This window comes from Argiope bruennichi, chromosome 3, assembly GCF_947563725.1.
Source record: "Argiope bruennichi chromosome 3, qqArgBrue1.1, whole genome shotgun sequence".
Lineage (NCBI taxonomy): Eukaryota > Metazoa > Arthropoda > Arachnida > Araneae > Araneidae > Argiope > Argiope bruennichi.
In genome coordinates, this window is record NC_079153.1 from 103,320,585 (window position 1) to 103,342,203 (window position 21,619).

General features: G+C 25.4%; 1 protein-coding gene across 1 annotated transcript; it reads right to left on the reverse strand.

Annotated features, from left to right (window-relative positions):
* Positions 1-4,712: 4,712 nt before the first annotated feature.
* Positions 4,713-19,669, reverse strand: LOC129963721 (BET1 homolog). The gene is made up of 4 exons (XM_056078242.1): positions 19,495-19,669; positions 17,213-17,307; positions 15,097-15,153; positions 4,713-5,171 (listed from the first exon to the last, which is right to left on the reverse strand). Exons 1-4 carry the CDS (start codon positions 19,511-19,513, stop codon positions 5,016-5,018), a joined length of 327 nt encoding a protein of 108 aa, XP_055934217.1. The 5' UTR covers positions 19,514-19,669; the 3' UTR covers positions 4,713-5,015.
* Between the last annotated feature and the right edge of the window lie 1,950 nt (positions 19,670-21,619).

The following is a 21,619-nucleotide window of genomic DNA, read 5'->3' on the forward strand; positions in this document are numbered from 1 at the left end:
GTTTTTTTATTAAAATCCCAGATTATGCGAGATCCAAGTTATCATGCCAGTCACTTGAGGAAATTCTCTAAAGCAATCTATTGTGTTCTTATAGTAATTTCTTTAAAATTTTCTCCATGACACGTACCACCCACTTACTCCTAAATAATATTTTTCACCGACATTACCAGCATAATTCTTAAAAGATGCTCAGTTCCAACTTGAGTATGAAAAAGTTTATTTTATATTCACATTGTGGCACACAAGCAATGCATGTCCACTTTCTTGAGATTGGCAATAATGCTCATCTCTTCAGTGACAGCTAGTATGATCAGCGTTTCTATTGCATCACATGCAAATATTTTCTAGTGCTTCACCACTTATGACCAGGAGTCATGTGATGAATCCTATCAATCTGTGAATAAACATTCATCATAAGATGAATGTTTATTCACAGATGAATAATTATTCATCTTTTAAATTCTTTCACAGAATTTTGAAACCATATGTATTTATGAATGAATGCATACAGGGTTTGTACCCAATCTACAGTAGAACTGCTTTTCATTTTTATAAAGTATTAATAATGAAACTCGTTAGTAAATCAATAAAAAGAAGACAAAAAAAAAACCACAATTTTCTCTTTAAAAAAAACTAAACTTTAAAATGGAAATAAAATAAAAAAATAAATACTTAAAGCAGGATTGTATCAAGAGCATCCATTATATGAAATCTTTAATAATAATAATAAAAGAGAATATAAATGAGTAGAGACACTCTAGGCTAAACTAACTGGCTTACATTAACTAAATTTGATACAGACATACATTAAAAGCTAAAAATGTGCACTTTGGAGATTTTCAAAAATTTTAATTCATTAAAATCTATTGCAAAAAAAAACACCAAAATTTCATTTAGTTTTGAAAGGATAAAGGTAATTTCAAAAAATTGCTCCAATATACACATTTCCCAAAGCATATATATAAAATTTTGACAACTCAAGGTCAAGCAATTTAGCTGAAGAGTGCCAACAGACACACACACACACACACACACACACACACACACACACACACACACACGCATAAACATATTTTCATCTTCATGTCTATTAATAATAAAGATGAATATGTGATGGCGCTGTACATGCTAAAATATTTCATGTACAACTACTAAATTTGACACATCTTGAGAATGGGAATGTTTCACTGTAATTTCTATTTTTGTGTATGAAATTCAAAATAGAACTAAGAACTAATTAAGATGAAATTTGACATTTATCAGTAATAAATTCTGAAAAAATTATAGCTCAAAATTTATTTTTACAAAACAAATAAAACTTTAGTATTTTTATTGATTTTCACTTAGCCAATGTGCAATTTTTTCAGAGTGTTAGCAATTTTTTAAAAATATTTTTCCATCATTTTCAACCACAGCTACCATTAATGCACGGATTTTCAAAACTTAAAATTTTTTTCAATCAAATATTTGAAAATCTGCAATCTTCTTCCACTGCTGAAAACTAAAGAAGAAAGATTCTGTTCCATATCTGTGCAATTTACAGGATAAATAACAATCAGAAGTTATAGTACTGCGAAAGTTAGCAAATAGCTAAATAAGCAATTACATCTTTAATAACATTGTAATGCTATGAAATTTGACATCATTGAAACAAATCATGAATAGAAAGAACAAAAAATAGGGTAAGGCTATTAAAATAGCAGTTTTAAGTCTATGAAAACTAGATGCTTAAAAATAGTTTACTGACAGAATTATGATCATGAAACTATATCTAAAGACTTAAAGGAATTTAAATAAATCAATTTTTGCAATTTGTAAGTGAATTTGAACTTTCTGGTCAAAAATGGTGGCAACTAAGAAATAAATGACAAAGATTTTCCCATAAACTTGGATTAAATCTAACCATTAAATATCATTGATGATATAAAAAGTAAAAGAAAATAATCATTAAAAGATTACACCAGAAGACAAATAAATAATTTTTCTCAATAGGACAAGCAAAAATTATCAGTCATCTCAGTTTCATAAAATTCTTTGTACCACATGTCATTTCTAAGAACTATTACATTTAAAAAAATAGCATTATTAGGATAATTTACTAATATTATGAAGATTGAAACTTTCAAAATAAGGTATCAATAAAATACAAAATTTCTATAATATATTCAAAAAATACTAAACCACAAAAATGTTTGATCAAAAAGTCTGAACTGGTGACTGGCTGAATATAAAAAAAATGACACTCTAATATGACTACAAGGAGCAACTTATCAAATAAAAAAATAAATAAGAAATTAAGAAAAAAATGACTTGTCTAACAAATACAACATGATAAATGTGCTAATTAATTTTATTTAAAATGAAGAGGAAGCAATTATTCAAACTGAATATAGATAGATGATGATTGGATTAACAAACATTACAATTAATTAAAAAAAGAAAGAAATATTGTATTGTTTTATTTCCAATTAAAAGCTATAATCAGCATCATTATTTGAATAATTAACAACTCAATAATGTAAAAAGAATAATGAATTTAACTAAGCATATTTAAGAAATGAAATTCAATAAAGAAAAAATAATAAATTTAAATACATAGGAACCTCCATATACTAATAATTTTATATTTCAGATTTTCTTTGAGGAGTACTTAGATTTTTAATTGAAAATAATTACTATATAGAAAATAAAATTTTCTAAACATTTTAACAAAACAAAAATTTTTTAAATGAAATTAATGCATTCTGAGTGCCAAAAAAGAATATCATTAATTTCTTTCATAAGAATGAAAAATAATGGAAGGAGAGGGGATGAATCTTACTGCAATAGAAATTTTCAAAAGACCAAAAATCGTTTACAATAAAGCAATAAATATTTCACATTGAGTCATATGTTATTCTTAACTTCTATTCTATGAATTCCTTCCTAACTTGTAATAATATTTTGCTTTTAAATACAATTCAATTTGACATATTTAATATTGAGTATGCTCCCATACTTTGTGGTATTCAAATGGAAATTTTAAAATTTGAAAGTGAAGCTCAGCTTTGTAAAATATGTAAAGAAAAAACGAAAAATATACAATAGTTAATTTTAAAAATTCTTAGATTATTTTCTTTAAGTCTCCTTTAACACTAAAAAATTAACTATGTTTAGTTGTTTTCAACAAACAATTTTTTTTTTTTTTAAATTTTAATATATACTTTTACATACTGAAATTTCTATATATCGCCCCCTCCCCCGAAACAACATTTTATATAGAGTCTTTATTGCATACTACAGATATGAAATATAATCATCTCAAAATCTAAACAGAAAAATTCACTAAAACTATTTATAAAAATCAATACTAAATTTACGATTACTAAATTAATTCAAATCAAGGATAATCAGTTAAAAGGAATAGGTGCAACAAAATTCTGGCAGACTTCTATTTAATATGAACAGCCATTATTCTTGAAATAGCTTATTATTATATTAAAAGAAAAAAGTTTAAAACAAATAAATGTCAAATCAAATACAATAATTAATTATATAAAGTGAATCTGAAAAGTATGACCATGTTAATAATCTAATCTCATTTCTAATGAACTTCATGCAAATTATTTGTAAACACATCCATTCAATTATTAGAAATATAGCCTAAATTTCTTATGCAAGCAGTAATATAAAGTTTGCTAACAGTCTCCTAAAATTAATAAACTTAATCATAACTGCAGCATACTGTTTAATAATTAAAATAAAAATTCTAAAATCTTTGGATATTTTTATAAAGATGTAAAAAGTTCTTTAGATAGATATATCTGATAAAAAAAGTGGCTAAAGGACAATAAACTCTCTTAGAAATAATGCACAATTGCAAAAATTATTCGAATTAATGTTCTACTTCACAGTACAAAATATAAATCTATCTTTAGTAGCAAAAGGTATCATTCTTTTAATAATAACTATATCAAATTTAATTGAGAATATATATAATAAAAATATAAAAAGACATCTTTAAAACCAGTTTTTTTTTCTTCAATTGTAAATATAAAACAGTAAATAGTCTATAAAATTAGAACTATTTTAATAGTCAAAACAATCTGTAGAACAAATAAAGTTCCAATCACAAAAAAGAATAGAAACACAAATCTAAAAAGAGTTTTAATTTTAAAAAATGATTTTTCAGGTGAAAAATTGACAGCTTTGAAATGCAGATTGGTTGATAAGATAAACAATGAAATTTTCAGATCTTTTTCTAGATAATAAACTGTATAAGTGTCAAAATGTTTCTTTTGATATTAAAATAATTAACTCTAAATGCTCTAATAGAGTTAATAAAATAATTAACTTCATTATGCACCTTTGCAATTTATGGAAACTTAATCATATCAAGAAATAATTTTCCCTCAACCATCATCTTAAATTCTTTTGGAGGAATATAAATCAAGATACAAAGGGGGAAAAAATTAAACTTTAAACTTCAAGAAGGATATATATCTAATGTAATAATTTAAAATATCATAAAACTCCATGATTTTACAATTTCTATACAATGTAACTGAAATTAAATCTTTAATTAGAAAACAAACCATTTTTTTTTATTTCTTTTCATTTACAAAACAAAATTATCACATACTATTAAAGTATACAAAAATGAAACAGATTACAGAAAAATAACAAGATAAAAAAAGTTTATTTGCCCATTATACTGAAATAAATGGAACAAGGTGTTTGCTTTGTATATTGCAAATGTAATATAATTAACAATCCATCATTAAAATTATAAATAAAAAATATAGCAAAATATTTTACATTTTAGAAAATATTTTTTTAGAATGTATAAGTTATATTATGGAATTCCACAAAAGTTATACATAATTGCAAAACCTTACAAGAAATGTTATAAAACATTTATAACATAAAAACAAATCTCTTTATTCATAATTACATTCAATACACATTTCTGTAAAACATGAATTGAAAAACTTATCTGTTATTAATATTTTACAAAATTGTACTTATAAGAAAAATCACTGAAATTTTAAAATGATATAAATAACAAAGAACACAAAGAAGGAAAAAAGTAATAAATATAAGATATAACGGTTATGGCCAGCTCTAGCAAGTTTCAAGACTCTTCCCATAGTTGTAGACAAAAATCCGGAAGTGGAGTCAAAATCGTCATCCTAGAAAAGTAGATCAAATATGATGCTGATTCTCATTTTGATAAGAAAATATTTTCTGTAACTTAGTAGTAATAGTAGCAAAAGCAAATGTGCCAATTAAAAACCAAAACATGCAGAATAAATATGAAACACATATAATTATTCCAAAAAAACTAAAAAAATATTTGACATTTATAAACATTATGGTATTTTATTAATTATTTCTTTTATTAAAATTTGGATATTAAAACTTCCATAAAATTCTATAAATAATTTTTAATTTAAAAACAGATTTATAAATATAACATTAAAAAAGTTATTTAAGGATAGTAAATATAGTATAGTAATAAAGATGTATTTCTGACTGGTGCAATACTTGCTTTATTAAAAAAGGAAGAAAAAAATTACTTCAAAAGTTCCAGATATTAAATCCTTTTTATCAAAACTCAAAATCTTATTTTGAAAGTTCATATAGAATATCCTACAAATCCTAGAGAATATCCTACGATTTTAAAACCAAAGAGTTTATATTGGTTGGAATTATAAATGTAAGATTCAAAAACATATTAATGAGACAAAATTTATATAAGTTCATTTCAAGCAAAACTTGCTTTGCGTTCAGTCCTACAGAACTAAACAAGATTCTTAGTATTTAACAACTACAAACTTAAATTATCTTAATTTCATAACAAAAATTATTTTAGCTGAAGACTCAACAAAATATAATGAGATATTAAGATAAATATATATTCCAGTAAAGCAATTGGCAATATTAAAATTCAAAAAAATAACTTTAAAAACTCTTCAATGTTTCATTAAATTGAGTTAATTTCATTCTGAAATGTAGAAGAAAAAATTTAATGTTTTTAAAATTATTTGAATGAGAATTATATCTCGAATACCCATGCGCATAATACATTTTACATAACAATGCACATAATTTGGGACAGTAAAAATAATTAAAATATACAACCAAATTCTAAAGATCATTAAACACTTGAATTAGTAATTACAATACATAACGAAGATATGATAGTGATCCAACAAAAAGAGATATGGCTGAAATGTTCCAGTATAAACCAAAAAGAACATTAGAGACCTGACTCATGATCTGTCAAACAACAAATCAAAAAATATTCACAATATAATAACAAAAGTCTATAAAATAGAATTACAAAGTCAGAACTAAAGATGTATAGATTTTTCATTTTTTACACAAGAAAAAAAATTAATAATTCATACATAATAAGAAGAAATTTAGGAAAAAAATCATGCAGCCTCTTGCACTTACATATTAAAGTAAACAGAAATAAGCCAAAATTCATGTGTGTGTGTGTTTTTTATGCAGTGAATATCATGCAAAATTTATTATAAGTATACAACATCATTTTTTTTCAGAATTTATCCAATTTTAAAACAAATACAATATAAATTTTCAATTGTTTGTTTAATTATAAAATAACAAGGTGACAAAGGTACCAAATATCACGTGACAGTAATCTGAGGATGGGTGACTTTAAGATTTTCTTATTCACATACTCATGTTTGAAAGAAATAAAGATATATTCCATGACAACATTGTGCATTTTAAGATTTGGAAATAAGAAAACAGTCTTTTTCAATTTGATTATTACAACATATAATCTACTAGCAAAATTTTTGTTTATAAAATTAAAAAATGCTACAATTCCAGAAGAAGAAAGATACTATATTAAGAAAGTCTCAAATTCTTATTTCTAGAAAGCATATAGAAAAATGGGACTTGATTTCAGAAAAGTAAAAAACTAGAATTTAGCCTGGTTTATAAATATAAAGCAAAAAGAACATTCAAGTTTTTTTTAAGCAGTTATATATGTAATTTAACACAAGATTAGCAAATAAATACTCTTACAGAATATTTTCTTTATTGAATAAAATATTTTTTGCAATGCCAATAAATGCTGCAAAAAATGTATTTTAAGGCTATTCAGCTGACCTTTTTAATTATTCCATGGTATTAAATATTTTTACTAAATATTACAAATAGATTCAATCTCAAATAAAAAAATATTCCTACATCTTTTGAATACTATGCAATGGTTCTCAGAACATTTATTCCTTTTGTTAGTTACAGGGTGCCTCAAACATATTAGCTTTATACATAATTATCTTATTTCTGTGACCTTCTGAGATGAGGTGCAAATCATGTATTTAAATATGAAACATATATTCAATAAATTGCCATGATATGTGAATCAAATTAGAACTCCAAAGACAGTAACTATGCTTATTCTAAGCAATTTAGAAATGCTAATAAAGTGAATGTATATAGTAGGACATATTTTGACCTGTCCAATTTATATAAACTGATACGCAAGTCAAATTCTACTGCAGAGCAAACATTATTGATATCATGTCCAACAGTGATGCATATGTTAAAGATAAAAAATCTATTTGCCTAAATATAATTTGTAACATAATGAATTTAGTAATTCTTAATTGATTGTCTTGAATCTAAAATTGCAACTATATGAAGTGTTATATGGAACTGTAACTATAAGAATGTATAGCTGAAGCCCTCAAAATGAACTAAGCTAATCTTTAAAAGTATAATTTTTTAGTTTATAAAGAATCCACAACTAAAAGATCATGCACAGCTCAATAAAAAGACATACAAATTGGTGGCAGTGATAAAGAAAGAAAAAAACACTTTTGGATTTACATTTATTTTGTTTTGGTAGTTCATTATCTTTTAAGTACAATTTTCTCATATTTTAAGCCTTTCAGTTCATATGTTGAACTGTACTTAACATAATATTATTCATTTGTAACTTATATGTTGAGCTGCACTTGACAGAACATTAGTCTTATATAACTCACAGCTCATATGTTGAGCTATGCTTGACATAGCATTATTCTTTTATAACTTGTATGTTGAATTGTGCTTAACATAACATTCTGCAGTTGAACTTAAATAAAACCTGTAGTCATATAAAAACATGACAAATAATGACCAAAATTAGTTCTATATATTTTGTGGATTTGGACAGTTTTTCTCTGAACTTCCTCCTCACCTAGCTTCTTTCCACAATTTCCTTGATTATAAAGATTGCTTTAGAAATGAATGCATATGCATCACAGGTTATCATGCAAAGAGAATTATCACCACTGATCAAGAAATAAAGGCATTACTAGTGTCATTAATATGGGGCTCATTGGATTTCCAAGCATATACGATTATCAGTCAAAGAAATTTCACTCAAGAATACCCTTTTTTTGCCCACATATTTTCATATAATCGATTCATGCAAATTTTTTTGCACATAGCATTTGGAAACAATTCCAACAAAAAATGTAAATATAAGAATAAGTACACATAGAACTGACATATATCTTGAATTCCTCAATAAAAATGTTATGAAGCATTTCATACCGAGAAAACCTAAGCATTGACGAATCTACAGTAGGGTTCAAAGGCAGAATTTCTTTCCTTTGAATAATCGAAAGTAGCCAAGAAAGTGGGACATTCAAACATATATACTAGCAGACTTTAGAAAGAGTTATTGGGATATTTTTGTTCCTTATTATGGGAAAATCCCAACACATAGTCTCATCAGCCCAGAGCTAACTTTTACAAGCAGGATATTACTCTATTTATATAACAATCTCCAAAATTCTCTTGGAACTTCCAGTTACCACATATTTACAGACAGACTTTACACCAATTTGGTGTTGGCTGCTGAATTCGTATAACAAAACTGCTTTATAATGCCAAAAAAAAAAAAAAAAAAAAAAAAAGAAACCAAATAATAAGAATGACAAAAAAGAAAGGTCTTGATAAAGAAACCAAGAAACCCAAATTAACAACTGACTAAATCATTGCATGTTGCAAGGTAAAAACAGTGGCTTTAATCTGGAGATATAAAAGAGTGATTACAATAACCAAACATGTATCAGCCATGCTAGTTTGTATGAGAAGAAAAAGACATGCGAGTACAGCTTCAAAAAGTCAACTTGTTGTAAAACCATCAATGATATTCTGTTAAAATAACAATATGGGAAATGTTGAATCACAGAACAACATGCTGTTTCATATTGTTTAATTTGCAAGATATTGAAATGATGGCAAAAACTCTTCTTCTGGGGTTTGGAAATCTCTACCATCAATTCTTTTATATTATATAAAAATTGTATTTAAAAAATGAAAAGCATACATATCAACATAAATTTCAATAGCAATTCTTGATGGAACTGTAAGAGACTTTCTTTGAATAAAGACAAAACCCAGTCAGGCATTATGTAGAAATATAGAGCAGCAATTAGATAAGACACTCCATTTCCTTTCCCAACTACCTAATAGGAAAACCAAAGACTGCTTAATGTGTTCCAAACACAACATTTCTGGTGGACAGAAAGAAACCATTTACTTCTGTGAGACTTGTACAGTGAAACTTAAGACTCCTTTCAGGAAATTGTTTCAAATGATACTATATATTACATAGCTATAAAATTTGAAATAAATACAATCAAAATTAAACGTCTTTATTATTTTTAACTTTTGCTTTTCACAAATATAAATAAATTATATATAATTATAGCAAAATTCTGTTTTCAATTGGTGAGTGCTTGGAACAAAATGTTAAATTAATTGTTCATCCACAAAAAGCTAAGATGAAAGTCACCATCAACATAAAAGTTAGAGGACAACAAATTGGAAAATTGGAAGAATTCTAAGCAAAGATTCTTCATGTATTTAGAAACCTCTGGAAAAATAAAGTGGAAAATATTTTTTAAACAAGGAATTGTCTTAAACACAATAGGAGAAGGATAACATGATATATATATATATATATATATATATATATATATATATATATATTTGTTTTTCCTATTAACTTGATTCTAATACTTTTGTATATATATATATATATATATATATATATATATATATATATATCAGTTTTGGTTTGAATGCTGAGGACTTTAAATAATTTTAAATAAATATTTATCACCTAAGAAAAATATTATTAATGTTTGATATAAATTCTTTAATTGCATTCAAAGAAAAAGCAAAAACGTTGATTCTTTCATCACAAATTTATATCTTAACTGAAGACAGTGATTTTGAAATGAAAGAAGAAAACTTAAAAGATCTTTTGTTTATAGGTATAAAAGGTATATCTATTAAAGAAAAGCATTTGAATTAATCAAGTCTACATTTGGATCATGCTGTCAATACTAGCAAAAGAATCTAGCAATCAAATTATGAATCATCAAAAAATATTTTCCATTCATACCATGAAAGAAGGAGAAATTTTAACAGTTTGCCAGTTGAAAATAAGGAAAGGAAGAAAAATATTGTAAATTGTGCAAAGGGGGAAAAAAACAGAGATAAATTAAAAGTAAGTATATGTTAAATGAAATGCAATTCATATGTTCAGAAAATACCCTGCTTCCAGTAAAAAAAATTCTATAAAGATAAATAAAGTATTTTCAGAATTTTTCCTCATTCTTTTACCTTGATTTTCTCCCTATTAGATACTTTTTTGTTCAATTTTTTTTCATGTGTTTGTGAATATCCTGTCAATTCTGACCATATTATTTTAATTCAGTCTGCATGTTTATTTTATTGGTAAATGTAAACATCCCCTCCTTTCATCTTTTCTCTCACCCCTATTTTAATGAATTAAACCCATCCTGAAACGTGCAAAAGCGTGGAGGGTTTTAGAATCTGTTGTCAAACAATGAATCAGTTGTTCATAGAATTTCTTCTGAGCAAAAAGAAAATATATGCATTAATAAAACTAAAACATTGTGTAAAATAGATATGGGAGCAGAAGTCAATATTCTTTCAATTTCAAAATTCATTATGGTAAATTGTATAAGATAAAGTCCAGGAAAAGCATGATGATAAATTAATATCTGTTCTAGATAGAGATATAAACATGTCATAAAAGAGGTCAGTCTATAAATGAAGACAAAATACAAGCTTTAATTTAGAATAGCACACATAAAGAATAAAGTTAAATTACAAAAAGTTTAGGATATTATTACAATTTTAGGTAAATTCATATCACACAGAATAGAGATATTCAGAAAGTTATTAGGGGAATATATAGAATTTAGGTAAAGTTGAAATAGACAAAAGATTTTTGAAGTTTTTAAAAAAATTGTTACAAATTCATTCATTTTATTTTTATAACAGCAATTTTATTATTATTATTATTATTTCATTTTATTTTTTATAAACCATCAACAATTTAGTTGATGCCAGCCAATAAAACCAAGGAGCTGCCTTGTAACAAGGACATGTTATTGAATATGCACTTTCCTTAATAATTGAAACAACAAAGGCATAGTCAAATAGAAAAAGAAATGTTAGCCATTGAGATAAGCTGAAAAATTTCATTATTATATACATGGAATTAAATTTGTGATGGATATCGAATGATAAGTTCTTGATAGGTTTAAAGCAAAATCATTTGATAAGCTCTTTTTGAGGCTGCAATAAACTGTCTAGAAATTGTTTAAATATAATTTCCAGTTCAAAAATGAGTCAGGTAAGAGACTATACACTATAATAATTTAATCTAAAAGTCCATTAGAATGCAGTGAAGACAATCCTTTTGGAAACTTATGCAGCAATCCTCCATATAGCTATAACAACTTCTGATGAGAAACAAATTTTGAAGAAGTCACTGAAGAAGATTCTAAGTTAGTTCTAATTAGAAAATATGTAAAAGGGAGGTTGGTCAGAAAATTATAAAGAAATTTCAGGGAAAGCTAAATACTTTTGTGATAAAAAAGCAATTACATTGATGCAATGGTTTCATTTTTCTGAGAACCAGATTAGTTGTCCTAACCCTAAAGAAAACAGATTTTTGTAGAATTTGCATTCAAGGCATCAAGCTATCACACCTCATATTAAAGTAGCATCTAGAAATGTATATTGGCTTAACTTTAGTGGGGAAATCAAGAAGTTCATTAATTCTTGTTCATTTAATTAACAACATCCGCAAGCCAATGTGAAGTCAACTCATGTCTTTTTAATCACCTTGACTTTCCAAAGAAGTTTCCAATGATTTCTACAGAAATAGACTATCTACTATGTAAGGATTCATTGAATTAAAATTCATTAAAATCAAAAAGCTCACAGTGAAAACAGCTAATCTCTGATAAATGCACTGAAACAAACATTTCAAACACACAGAATTCTATGCAGATAGTATTCAGACAATGATTTCCATTTAACAGCAAATAATTTGTTAATTTTGCTATAAATATCTAATACAGAGCATGCAACTTTTTCAACCAATTATCCAAAGTTATATAAGTTACAGAGATCAAACACCTGAAATAATCTTTTAAAAAAACTGAATACAGTATATTCGTATCTCATTAAAACAGTTGCTGTGAGTGAGTTGAAAATAAATAGGATTAATCTGAGACCAGATCAAAATCCAAAAAGCAATCTAGAGATCTGTCATAAGCAAATTACAGCTGAGTGCGCAAAAGATGCAAATAAAATGGAAGTAGGAGAAAAAGAATCAATTGCAAAATTACTGTTCCTAGGATTATAAAAAATCTTTACAGTAATTCTAACTGGCAAATTAAAAGTAAAATAAGGAAATTACTCCACGAAATTTATAAAATTATAAAATGCTACTGTTTGAATTTATACTATCATAAGAATAATTAGCATAATGTAAATGCAATGTCAATAGTAAGTATCATCTTATAGTTTACTTAGCTGAGAAGTAAAAATGGGCCAAGCAAGAAACTGCATTATAAAGGGATTTCTTTTTTATTCAAATAGATTTCTTACATAAATGTTCCTGGAAACTTAATAAGACTATAAGAAAAAAGTATTCAAGTTTAAGTACTAGCACTAGTTAAGTATATATTTTTTTTTCTATTTCATTTATTATATTCCCATGCATACAGACTAACAGTCTACTATAAACTACAAGGTCCAAAATTTGATACAAAACATTTTGAAAATTAAAAAAAATATATGCAAAAATTTATTCATCTTGCTTGTTATGTTTAGAAATATGACAGTAACAAATAAATAGACTCACACCAAATTTGAAATTGATTTATATTCTGATTTAAAGAATGCATAAAATTTTAATTTATCTAGCATACTCTTTTTTGAGTCATGTTCAAATACACACAATATTCCAAAAATCCCATTGCACTAAGGGTTCAGTTTGGATTATTGGGTTTTACTGGTACAAAAGCCATCATTGGCTAAAATGCACCAAACTTTTGTTGAACATTGCACTCAGGGTTATTTAAAATATGGAAATTCATTAAAAATCTTGAAATTAAATTTTTGAATGGTTTTGGCTTAATATTTTTAAAATTTATACACAAGTAAATAAAAGATGCAATAAAGGATTCAAAACTTTGTTGTATATCAACTAAGAGAAAATGACAGATTTAAAATGATATTTAAGTTATGAGAATTAATTATGTGAGTTGTATTATAAAATCTGATATTATGCAAGAGTCATTTCAAATTATAAATACAAAATTTATTTACATGTATACATTTTACTCATGAACAGACAAGAGTATTTTACAAAATATATGTTTTACCATTTTAAGGATAGAAACAACAATACTGCAACACCAAACATAGAAAAGCATGACTAGTCATGCCACTACTAAAATGATATAAGAGAGGGGGAAAAAAGTAGCCTTTTTATAGACAAAGCAGACAGAACACTGTCTATGAAATGTTAAAAGCTTAGGTTATTTACGATGCATGTCTGATACCAGTACCACACAGATTGCTCAACATTTTCTAAAATGCTTGAAATTTTACAGATATTTACAAAAGTGATGTTAATGTTTGCAATAAGATTTTTCATCAGGAGCAAAGATTGTTTTAAAAATAATACATAAATGTGTAACTACAACTGAATAGATACTACTACTAATGGTGATAATAGAAAATTCAAATATACATGAGGGTCAACAGATCTACAATGTCTAATCCACTTATTCACAACAATGCAATTCAGATATCCACATAAAATAAAGGCCATAATAGCATGGTGTGATTGCAATTCAAGCATAAAAGAAAGATGCTCAGATGTCATCTAATCATTATCATCCACAAGTCTATGCAGATAAAGCAATTCCTTTTAAAAAAAAAAAGCAGATTCCCAAAATGAAGTAATATTTAATGACAGAGATGCAGATATCAACCTAAAATACTGGCATACAGGCCCTACTAGCCATTTCAATCATGCTTCTCAACATAAAACATATTGATATTTACAATTGTTTTTTCAAAGTTTGTAAATTAAGCTTTGAGAACCTGTATATATAAAATCAAATCTAAATTCTGACCTAAGTTTTAGAGAACGGAAGGATTCATTTTCATTACATAAATGCAATTTCAATATAATAAGAAAAAAAAAAAATAAAGAATAGATTTTACTTTCACAGAGTTTCTAAATTTATCAAGATACAAAAGAGCAAAAATATTAGAAAAATTGCAATGGAAAAAAAAAAAAAAAAAAAAAATTGGAACACTTACACAGATTGATATTTTGAAAACACAACTATAATCGATAAAATTTTCATAAAGAGAATTTAAAAATGAATTATTCAAATTTATAGCACTTTAGAAAGGAGCATAATTAGTGAACATAATAATGGTGGCCTGTATTTAATTTCATCATCAAAAATCAATCATTGAAAAATTGCATGGATAACATTTAAACATATGAAAAATAACATTTTATAAATCAAAATCAAGCCTTTATGAGGAAAAAGATGGAAGTAAATAAATAAATTGAACAGTGAAATAAGAAACTCATTTATAATGGGAAAAATGTATATGAATTATTAAATACCTTTTCATAATAACTACTTAGATGATTTTTTAAAAAATATGCTTTATGAATGCAGCTTTGAACAATAGAAATAAATTTTTTAAAAATATATTTACCATTTCCCGAAGCATCTGATTCTGTGCTCGAACTTCATGACCAATATCAATTGAGAGCTTAAATGTAAAATAATTCATAATAAATTCACATGAAATCATTAAACACCTCTAGCTTTCAAATAAAACAGAAAATATTTGAAAGTATTGGTTTTTTTTATATATAATTTTTTTTTAAATGTTAAGAATTGCTTGTTTTTGCTAAGCACTAACTCTATCATAATAATGAAATTCATAGGCACCACACAGCTTAAACGTAATGTTTCTAACTTTTAAAGATCAAGAAAATGAGAAAGAATAGATGCAGTATTTTTTAATAAATTATTTTATTATTGGACCATATAAGTTTTCCCAATAAACCCATGGATGTATCATCAAGTATAGTAAAAGGTATAAAGGATTTTTTTTTTTTAATAACACTTATTTGAACAAAATTATTTGAGTTATTCAGAGAGAACTAATTGCTAGTCTAACATGTTTTATTTATTACTTTTTATTTTTCAATTTAGAAATCCAGTAAAGAACTTTTATCAGAAAACTGGAATTTCTTTCATTTATACATTCTATGATACAATCATTAAAAGAAGACAGCATTTTTCTTATACACTATAGATAATATTTTTAATACTTTATTTTATACATCAATATTAATGACAATTTTTTTATACACTATAGATAATATTTTCAATACTTTATTTTACACATCAATATTAATGACAATCTTAAAAGCAAAAGTGCAGCTAAAAAGCATCGGCTTATTCATTAATGTATCATATTTTCTAAAACAAAAAGTTTATTTCTAATTTTAGATTGGAATAATAAAAGTCATTTGTATGTGAGTGTCTCATTTAATTAAAATAATATTCTGATACAACAAGATGTACAAGATATTTTCCTCTAATTTTAAAAAAATAGTTGTACAAAATAATAATGTAAAACAATTATATCAGTACATAGCTTTGTACATAATTTTTTATTAACAATTAATAAGCAAAAATTAGTCCATTAATCTACGTGTCTGTTTGATAAACAGCATAAATAACAGGAAAAGAGTAATTTTGCAATTCCAAGAAAACTATTATTTCTACTTTTTTTTTTTTTTTTTTTTTTGTTTAGATTATGTTATGAATGGAATCCTCTAAAGGTATAGATTAAAAAACACTCAGCACTGAAGTTCTGCTATTTACCAGTTCCATGATAAAAAGTTACTGGTAAAGATTTTGGATGAGATGGATCACATTATGGATCCTATGTCTTTTTAAATCACTCCTCTTGATTTTTTTTAAAGTATTTTATTAAGAAAATGGAGTCTGCACCATCTGTTCATGATATTGGAAAATTAAGAGCTACAATAATAGATATGTTTAGCACTTTTAATATAAGACATATAATATAATCTTGACATTTTAATGCCAAGGGTACAAAAGAATACATTGAAATTTTATATAGAATTTTTTATTTTTTTTACAATATATGGAAATAAAAATATATGTCAGCATAATAGTTTCTGCATATATTTCAGCATAATAGTTTCTGTATATATTTCAGCATAATAGTTTCTGCACAAAGGTAATAATTTCTGCAAAAAGAGATTTAATGCTATTTAAATTTGGCAACAGCTGCTTTATAGCTCATGGAAAACAACCCTTTTAATAATTCAATTTTGAACAATCACAAATTGGTTTAATTCAAGGAAAAAACTCAGGTACATCTCCATCAGCAGTGTTCCAAACACATCAACTTTAAACTGAGCCAATATTTCATAAGAAGTTATCACTAAGTTTTAACAGCTTATCACCTTGTTAACCATATAATGTGGAATGGGAATTTCTTAAACATAGAATAAACTATGTTCTGCATGTAATATATGCATTTTTGCAATAAGTGGATTTATATAAATATAATGTTGGATATAATAAAACTTCAAACCTAAATATAAATAATTTCTTATGGTTTAAAATTTATATTATGAGAGTCACCATCTAATTCAATACATGAAATCCATGCGATTAAGGTCAAATAAAATAAATAAGAATAGTAAGATATTCAGAGAAACAATATTTAAATTAAAGCTTTTAAAATATAGATAAATAGACAAATAGAAAATACAAACACTTACAGATTTTAGAGCGCTAATTTTATTCCCCAATTCATCTGTTAGATGTTCATTTTCACCTTCCACAGTATTTTGGTTGTAAGCTGTGTATGAATCCGCTATAAGAATACAAATTATATAATAAATGTAACTGCATTACCACAAAAAAAAACAAAAAATCTCGATACTATAAAACTCAATACTATTAAACTCGATAAATCAGAATATGTTTCTGCTATGATATTTTCTATGAAAAAATCAAATCATATCATTATTGAATATCATTTAGTGATATTAAGCTAATACACTAACATTTAAATAACCAAGAGAGTACCAGGTATCATTAATTCAAAATGCTGGTTGAAACTTGGGTTCCCACTCTAATTAAAGGAAAGCAGTTCAAAGATATTTTTAAGAAAATTCAAGCATTATACAAAGCAAATAAATTAAAGGACCTATTTCAAGCCTCTTTAACCTTACTTTCACCAGTAAATAGCAGAATTAAGGGAAAAGAGACGAATACAAAGGATAGATACAAATAAAAAAAAAAGTCAGCCAATGATTTAAATAAAAAATCTGAAAAACCATCTTTCATCAACCATCTAAAATATACAAAGTAATGATAAATGGAAGTAAATAAGAGCATTTTGTCAGTCAACAGGAAAACTTTTCAACGATCTTATTGTCTAGGAATGTTTTGTAGTACAAGCATGAAATCTCCTTGCTTAAAAAAAAATTCAATTCTGGATCTAAACAAGGTAAAGGCACAATAAATGGCATTATATTATTATCTATAGCTGCTAGGGCTGATAGAGATTCCATACAATTAGTGGTAATCCAACCTGGTTAACCATCTCCCATTCTAAATCACAGTGAAAAGAAAGACTTATGATTAACTGTATTCCTATATCAAAACCTCATTTTCATTAGTGGAATACTTAAGACAAAACAATGTCAAAAGCTAATTTTTTTTACTTTTATAAATAATAATGTATGTGCATCTTAATTATATTTTAAAGACTTTTCAAAGGTTAAAAAAAAATTAAATATTTTCCCAGGGTACCAAACAGAACAAAATAAAATCAAGGAGTTTTTAGGAATTTTCATAGACTGTAGGAACTGAAAATTATGATTTATAAGTTTTTTTTTCTATATTTAGTTGATATTTGTGCATTAATTGCATACCATGGCCAAATTTTAATAATAACAGCACAGTAACAGCAAACAAATTATAAAAAAGACAATTAATATAAAAAATTTGGAAATTTTTTTGAGATTAATACTATTAATACACAAATACAATTTAGTTCCACAAGCATTCTTTAAATATTAAAAAGGAAAAAAAATCTAATAGGAAGTTTTTTTTTTACATTCTGAAATTAATTTCAAATAATGAATAAAAACAAGTAATTATGTTATTTAAAAAAACTATTATATATGTACTGCATAGCAAAAAACTACATATATATTCTTTCAACTATACAGCACTTTGAAATGTTAAAAAAGAATTTGTATATCCAAACTGAGAAAAATTATAGCATTAAATATAAATTTTTCTCTCTCTGTTTTGGTTATGCAACTATTTTTTTTTTTTTTTTTTGTTGCCAATAAAGAAAAACATATGTTTTTAAGAAAATGGAATTTTTTAATCTCAAAATACAACAAAACACAAGATACAAACTGATATTTTCTTTTGGTACAACTGAAATATAATAAATGAAAAATCAAAACAGTAGGTAGCAAATTATCGGGTATTGAATACAATATAGTCTACATATTCAAGATAAAACATCCACCATGTATTTCTCTTAAAACCTTTACTCACAAAGTTTAATCTAATGATTTATTTATTCCTTTTGGAAATCCAATACTTTTTTTGGGTTGTTATTCAAAAAATAGACAACTTTTAAGTTGCTTTATTAGCAGCCTTCAATGTCATTGATGTGAAATTTCTAATTAATATTAAACACAATAAATTTATTTTGGCTATAAAAATCGTTGTTTTTATAAATTTTTACATTAAAAAATTTTTTAAGTTCGATTAAACCGAAAATAGGCTGTATTCCTTTAAAAATGATCAATTAATTTCTTCCTCGTTAAATTTACAAAATAATGAACTCTTTCGCTGGGAATGAATTTCTTATGAAACACTAATTTTATCAATTCATTCCAACTGAAATGTAATTAAAATAGCTATAATTTGAATATTATTTAACAATTGAATATAATTGTTAATTTAATTTAACATTCAAAATAAAGTACACAAAATTTGCAATATATGTTCAGTCATAACAGATGGAACTTACAAGCATGGCTACGACGCATTTTTAAAAATTATAATGGCTAGAAGAACACATAAAAAGCATTATATTAAAAATGCAACACAAATGTAATATTTAAGAATGTCATCCAGCAAAAAAACAGTATTATTAATCAAAACCAAAATTTGTTTTCCCCCATTCCTTTGCTGACGACAACTATTTGAAGTGGAGTTGAAAAGAAAGCTGGCTTCTGTTTATTATTAAGAAATTATTAAAACATCTATTTTGAGAGAAGAATTAATATATGAAAAGTTTACTTCAAGTAAGGCGATTTTATTGGCATAAAAAGAATTAAATTAAAATTTTTCTGCAATTAATTTAATATTTGACACATAAAATAAACGAACATAGAGATATTGCCGGTATTTCATATTGGCGAAGAAAAATGAAGTGAGAACTCACGCCGCGAGCTTTTGAAACATGCGTTTTCCGAAATTGAATTTTAGGGGTTATTTTTTTAAGAATTACATGATAAGGAATTTTCTAAATTTTTTTTGCTAAAGCGGCTACTTTTTGAAAAAAAAAAATTTAACTCTGCATTCTTGAATGCTTTAAAATTATAAGTATGGTTAAACATTGCTATGTGTTAAATTGCCCAACTGGAAGAAAATCGTGCAAGGAAAAGGTTTCTCTTTTCAAAGCTCCAAATGATATAGTGATGTTAGAAAGATGGAGACATTTTGTACCTCAAAAAGAAAGAATACTGATGAGTACGGATCGTATTTGTGAGAGACATTTTAAGAAGAAATATGTAATTTCTCGATGGCAGCAGTCATATCTTGGTGATTATTATGAGGACCGTCATAGATCAAAATTGACGCCTGATGCAATTCCCACAATTTTCAAGAATATTGACCCAAAAGATCCTCGAATTCGTAAATATGTTCCACAAGCAAGAAATAAAGCTTACAACTCGGAAAACAAAAAACTGCACGAAAACAAAAACTCGTGGAACTCGAACACTTCAAAGATTCCAGAAAAAAATATATTTAATGATGAATTTATAAAAAATGTAAAGGTTTCTGAATCAGACTCCATTTTTATTTGTTTTAATTGTCTTGTTGGCATTTGTAAAAAGCATGCAACTGTATTACAAAATACTTCTAATGGACAATATGACTTTATGAATCGAAAAGCATAAATTATAACCATTTATCTATTAATTTTTATAATTATTAAAATTAATAGCTAATATTTTTCTACATTCAGCAACTTATCTCAAATTTCAAGTTTTTATATGTTTACTGTTAGTTTGTTCAATCAAGATTTTTATGACTAGTTATTTACTTGAAAAATAGTCTGTATGAACATTTCTTGTGTTGTAATTTTCTATGTTAAAAAAGATGAATATTCTCTTTACTTGGTTTTTATCAATTTAATTTTTTGTATAATTATCTGAAATTCAACTACTATTAATTTTCTTTATAATGTTTATTATATAATATTTTTTCAAAATTTATCAAAACTACCTAAACCTATCAAATTAATAATCTGATAAATTGTTTTCTTTGAAGTCCAATAACAAGCTTTAAAAAAAAAAAAAAAAAAAAAACTTTTAAAGTATTTGTATTTAGATAAAAGGAAAGAAAATAAATTTAACAACTGTATCATTTTATTTATGTTTAAAATGACAATATCTATATGATAAAATGCTATAAACCTTTTATATCATAATATAAAAGGTTAATGAAATAATATCATATAATCATAATATAAAAGGTATAATGAAAATGTCAAATTTTAAATAGAAGTTTAGATTTTTAAATGTTTTGTGTTAATTAACCATCAGGTTTTCATAATAATTAATTAATACCCTTATTCATTTGTGGTTCTATGAACTGTTTATTGATAGAAGTCAGATATTGGATTTAAAAATTGCTTTCCATAAATATAATCAATAATTTGTAATTAAAATCATATTTTGACTGTAAATGCATACATTAATTTATTTTATGTATTACTGTATTTCCAAGATGAAAGTAATGTAAGTTGATTATTTTCTTACATATATTTAAAATTTTTCTGTTTTGATCCTAAGATAAACTACTATGTGTTCCAAGGAAACATGCACATGGTAGTAATATGCAATTATAATTGATCATTAATACAT

What these genes read in the sequence shown, in the direction of transcription:
- LOC129963721 (XM_056078242.1), bottom strand. An exon ending in AAATTAGCGCTCTAAAATCT is followed by an intron (nt 15,154 to 17,212) that starts GTAAGTGTTTGT and finishes TTTACATTTAAG; the next exon opens with CTCTCAATTGATATTGGTCA. An exon ending in ATCAGATGCTTCGGGAAATG is followed by an intron (nt 5,172 to 15,096) that starts GTAAATATATTT and finishes CTACTTTTCTAG; the next exon opens with GATGACGATTTTGACTCCAC.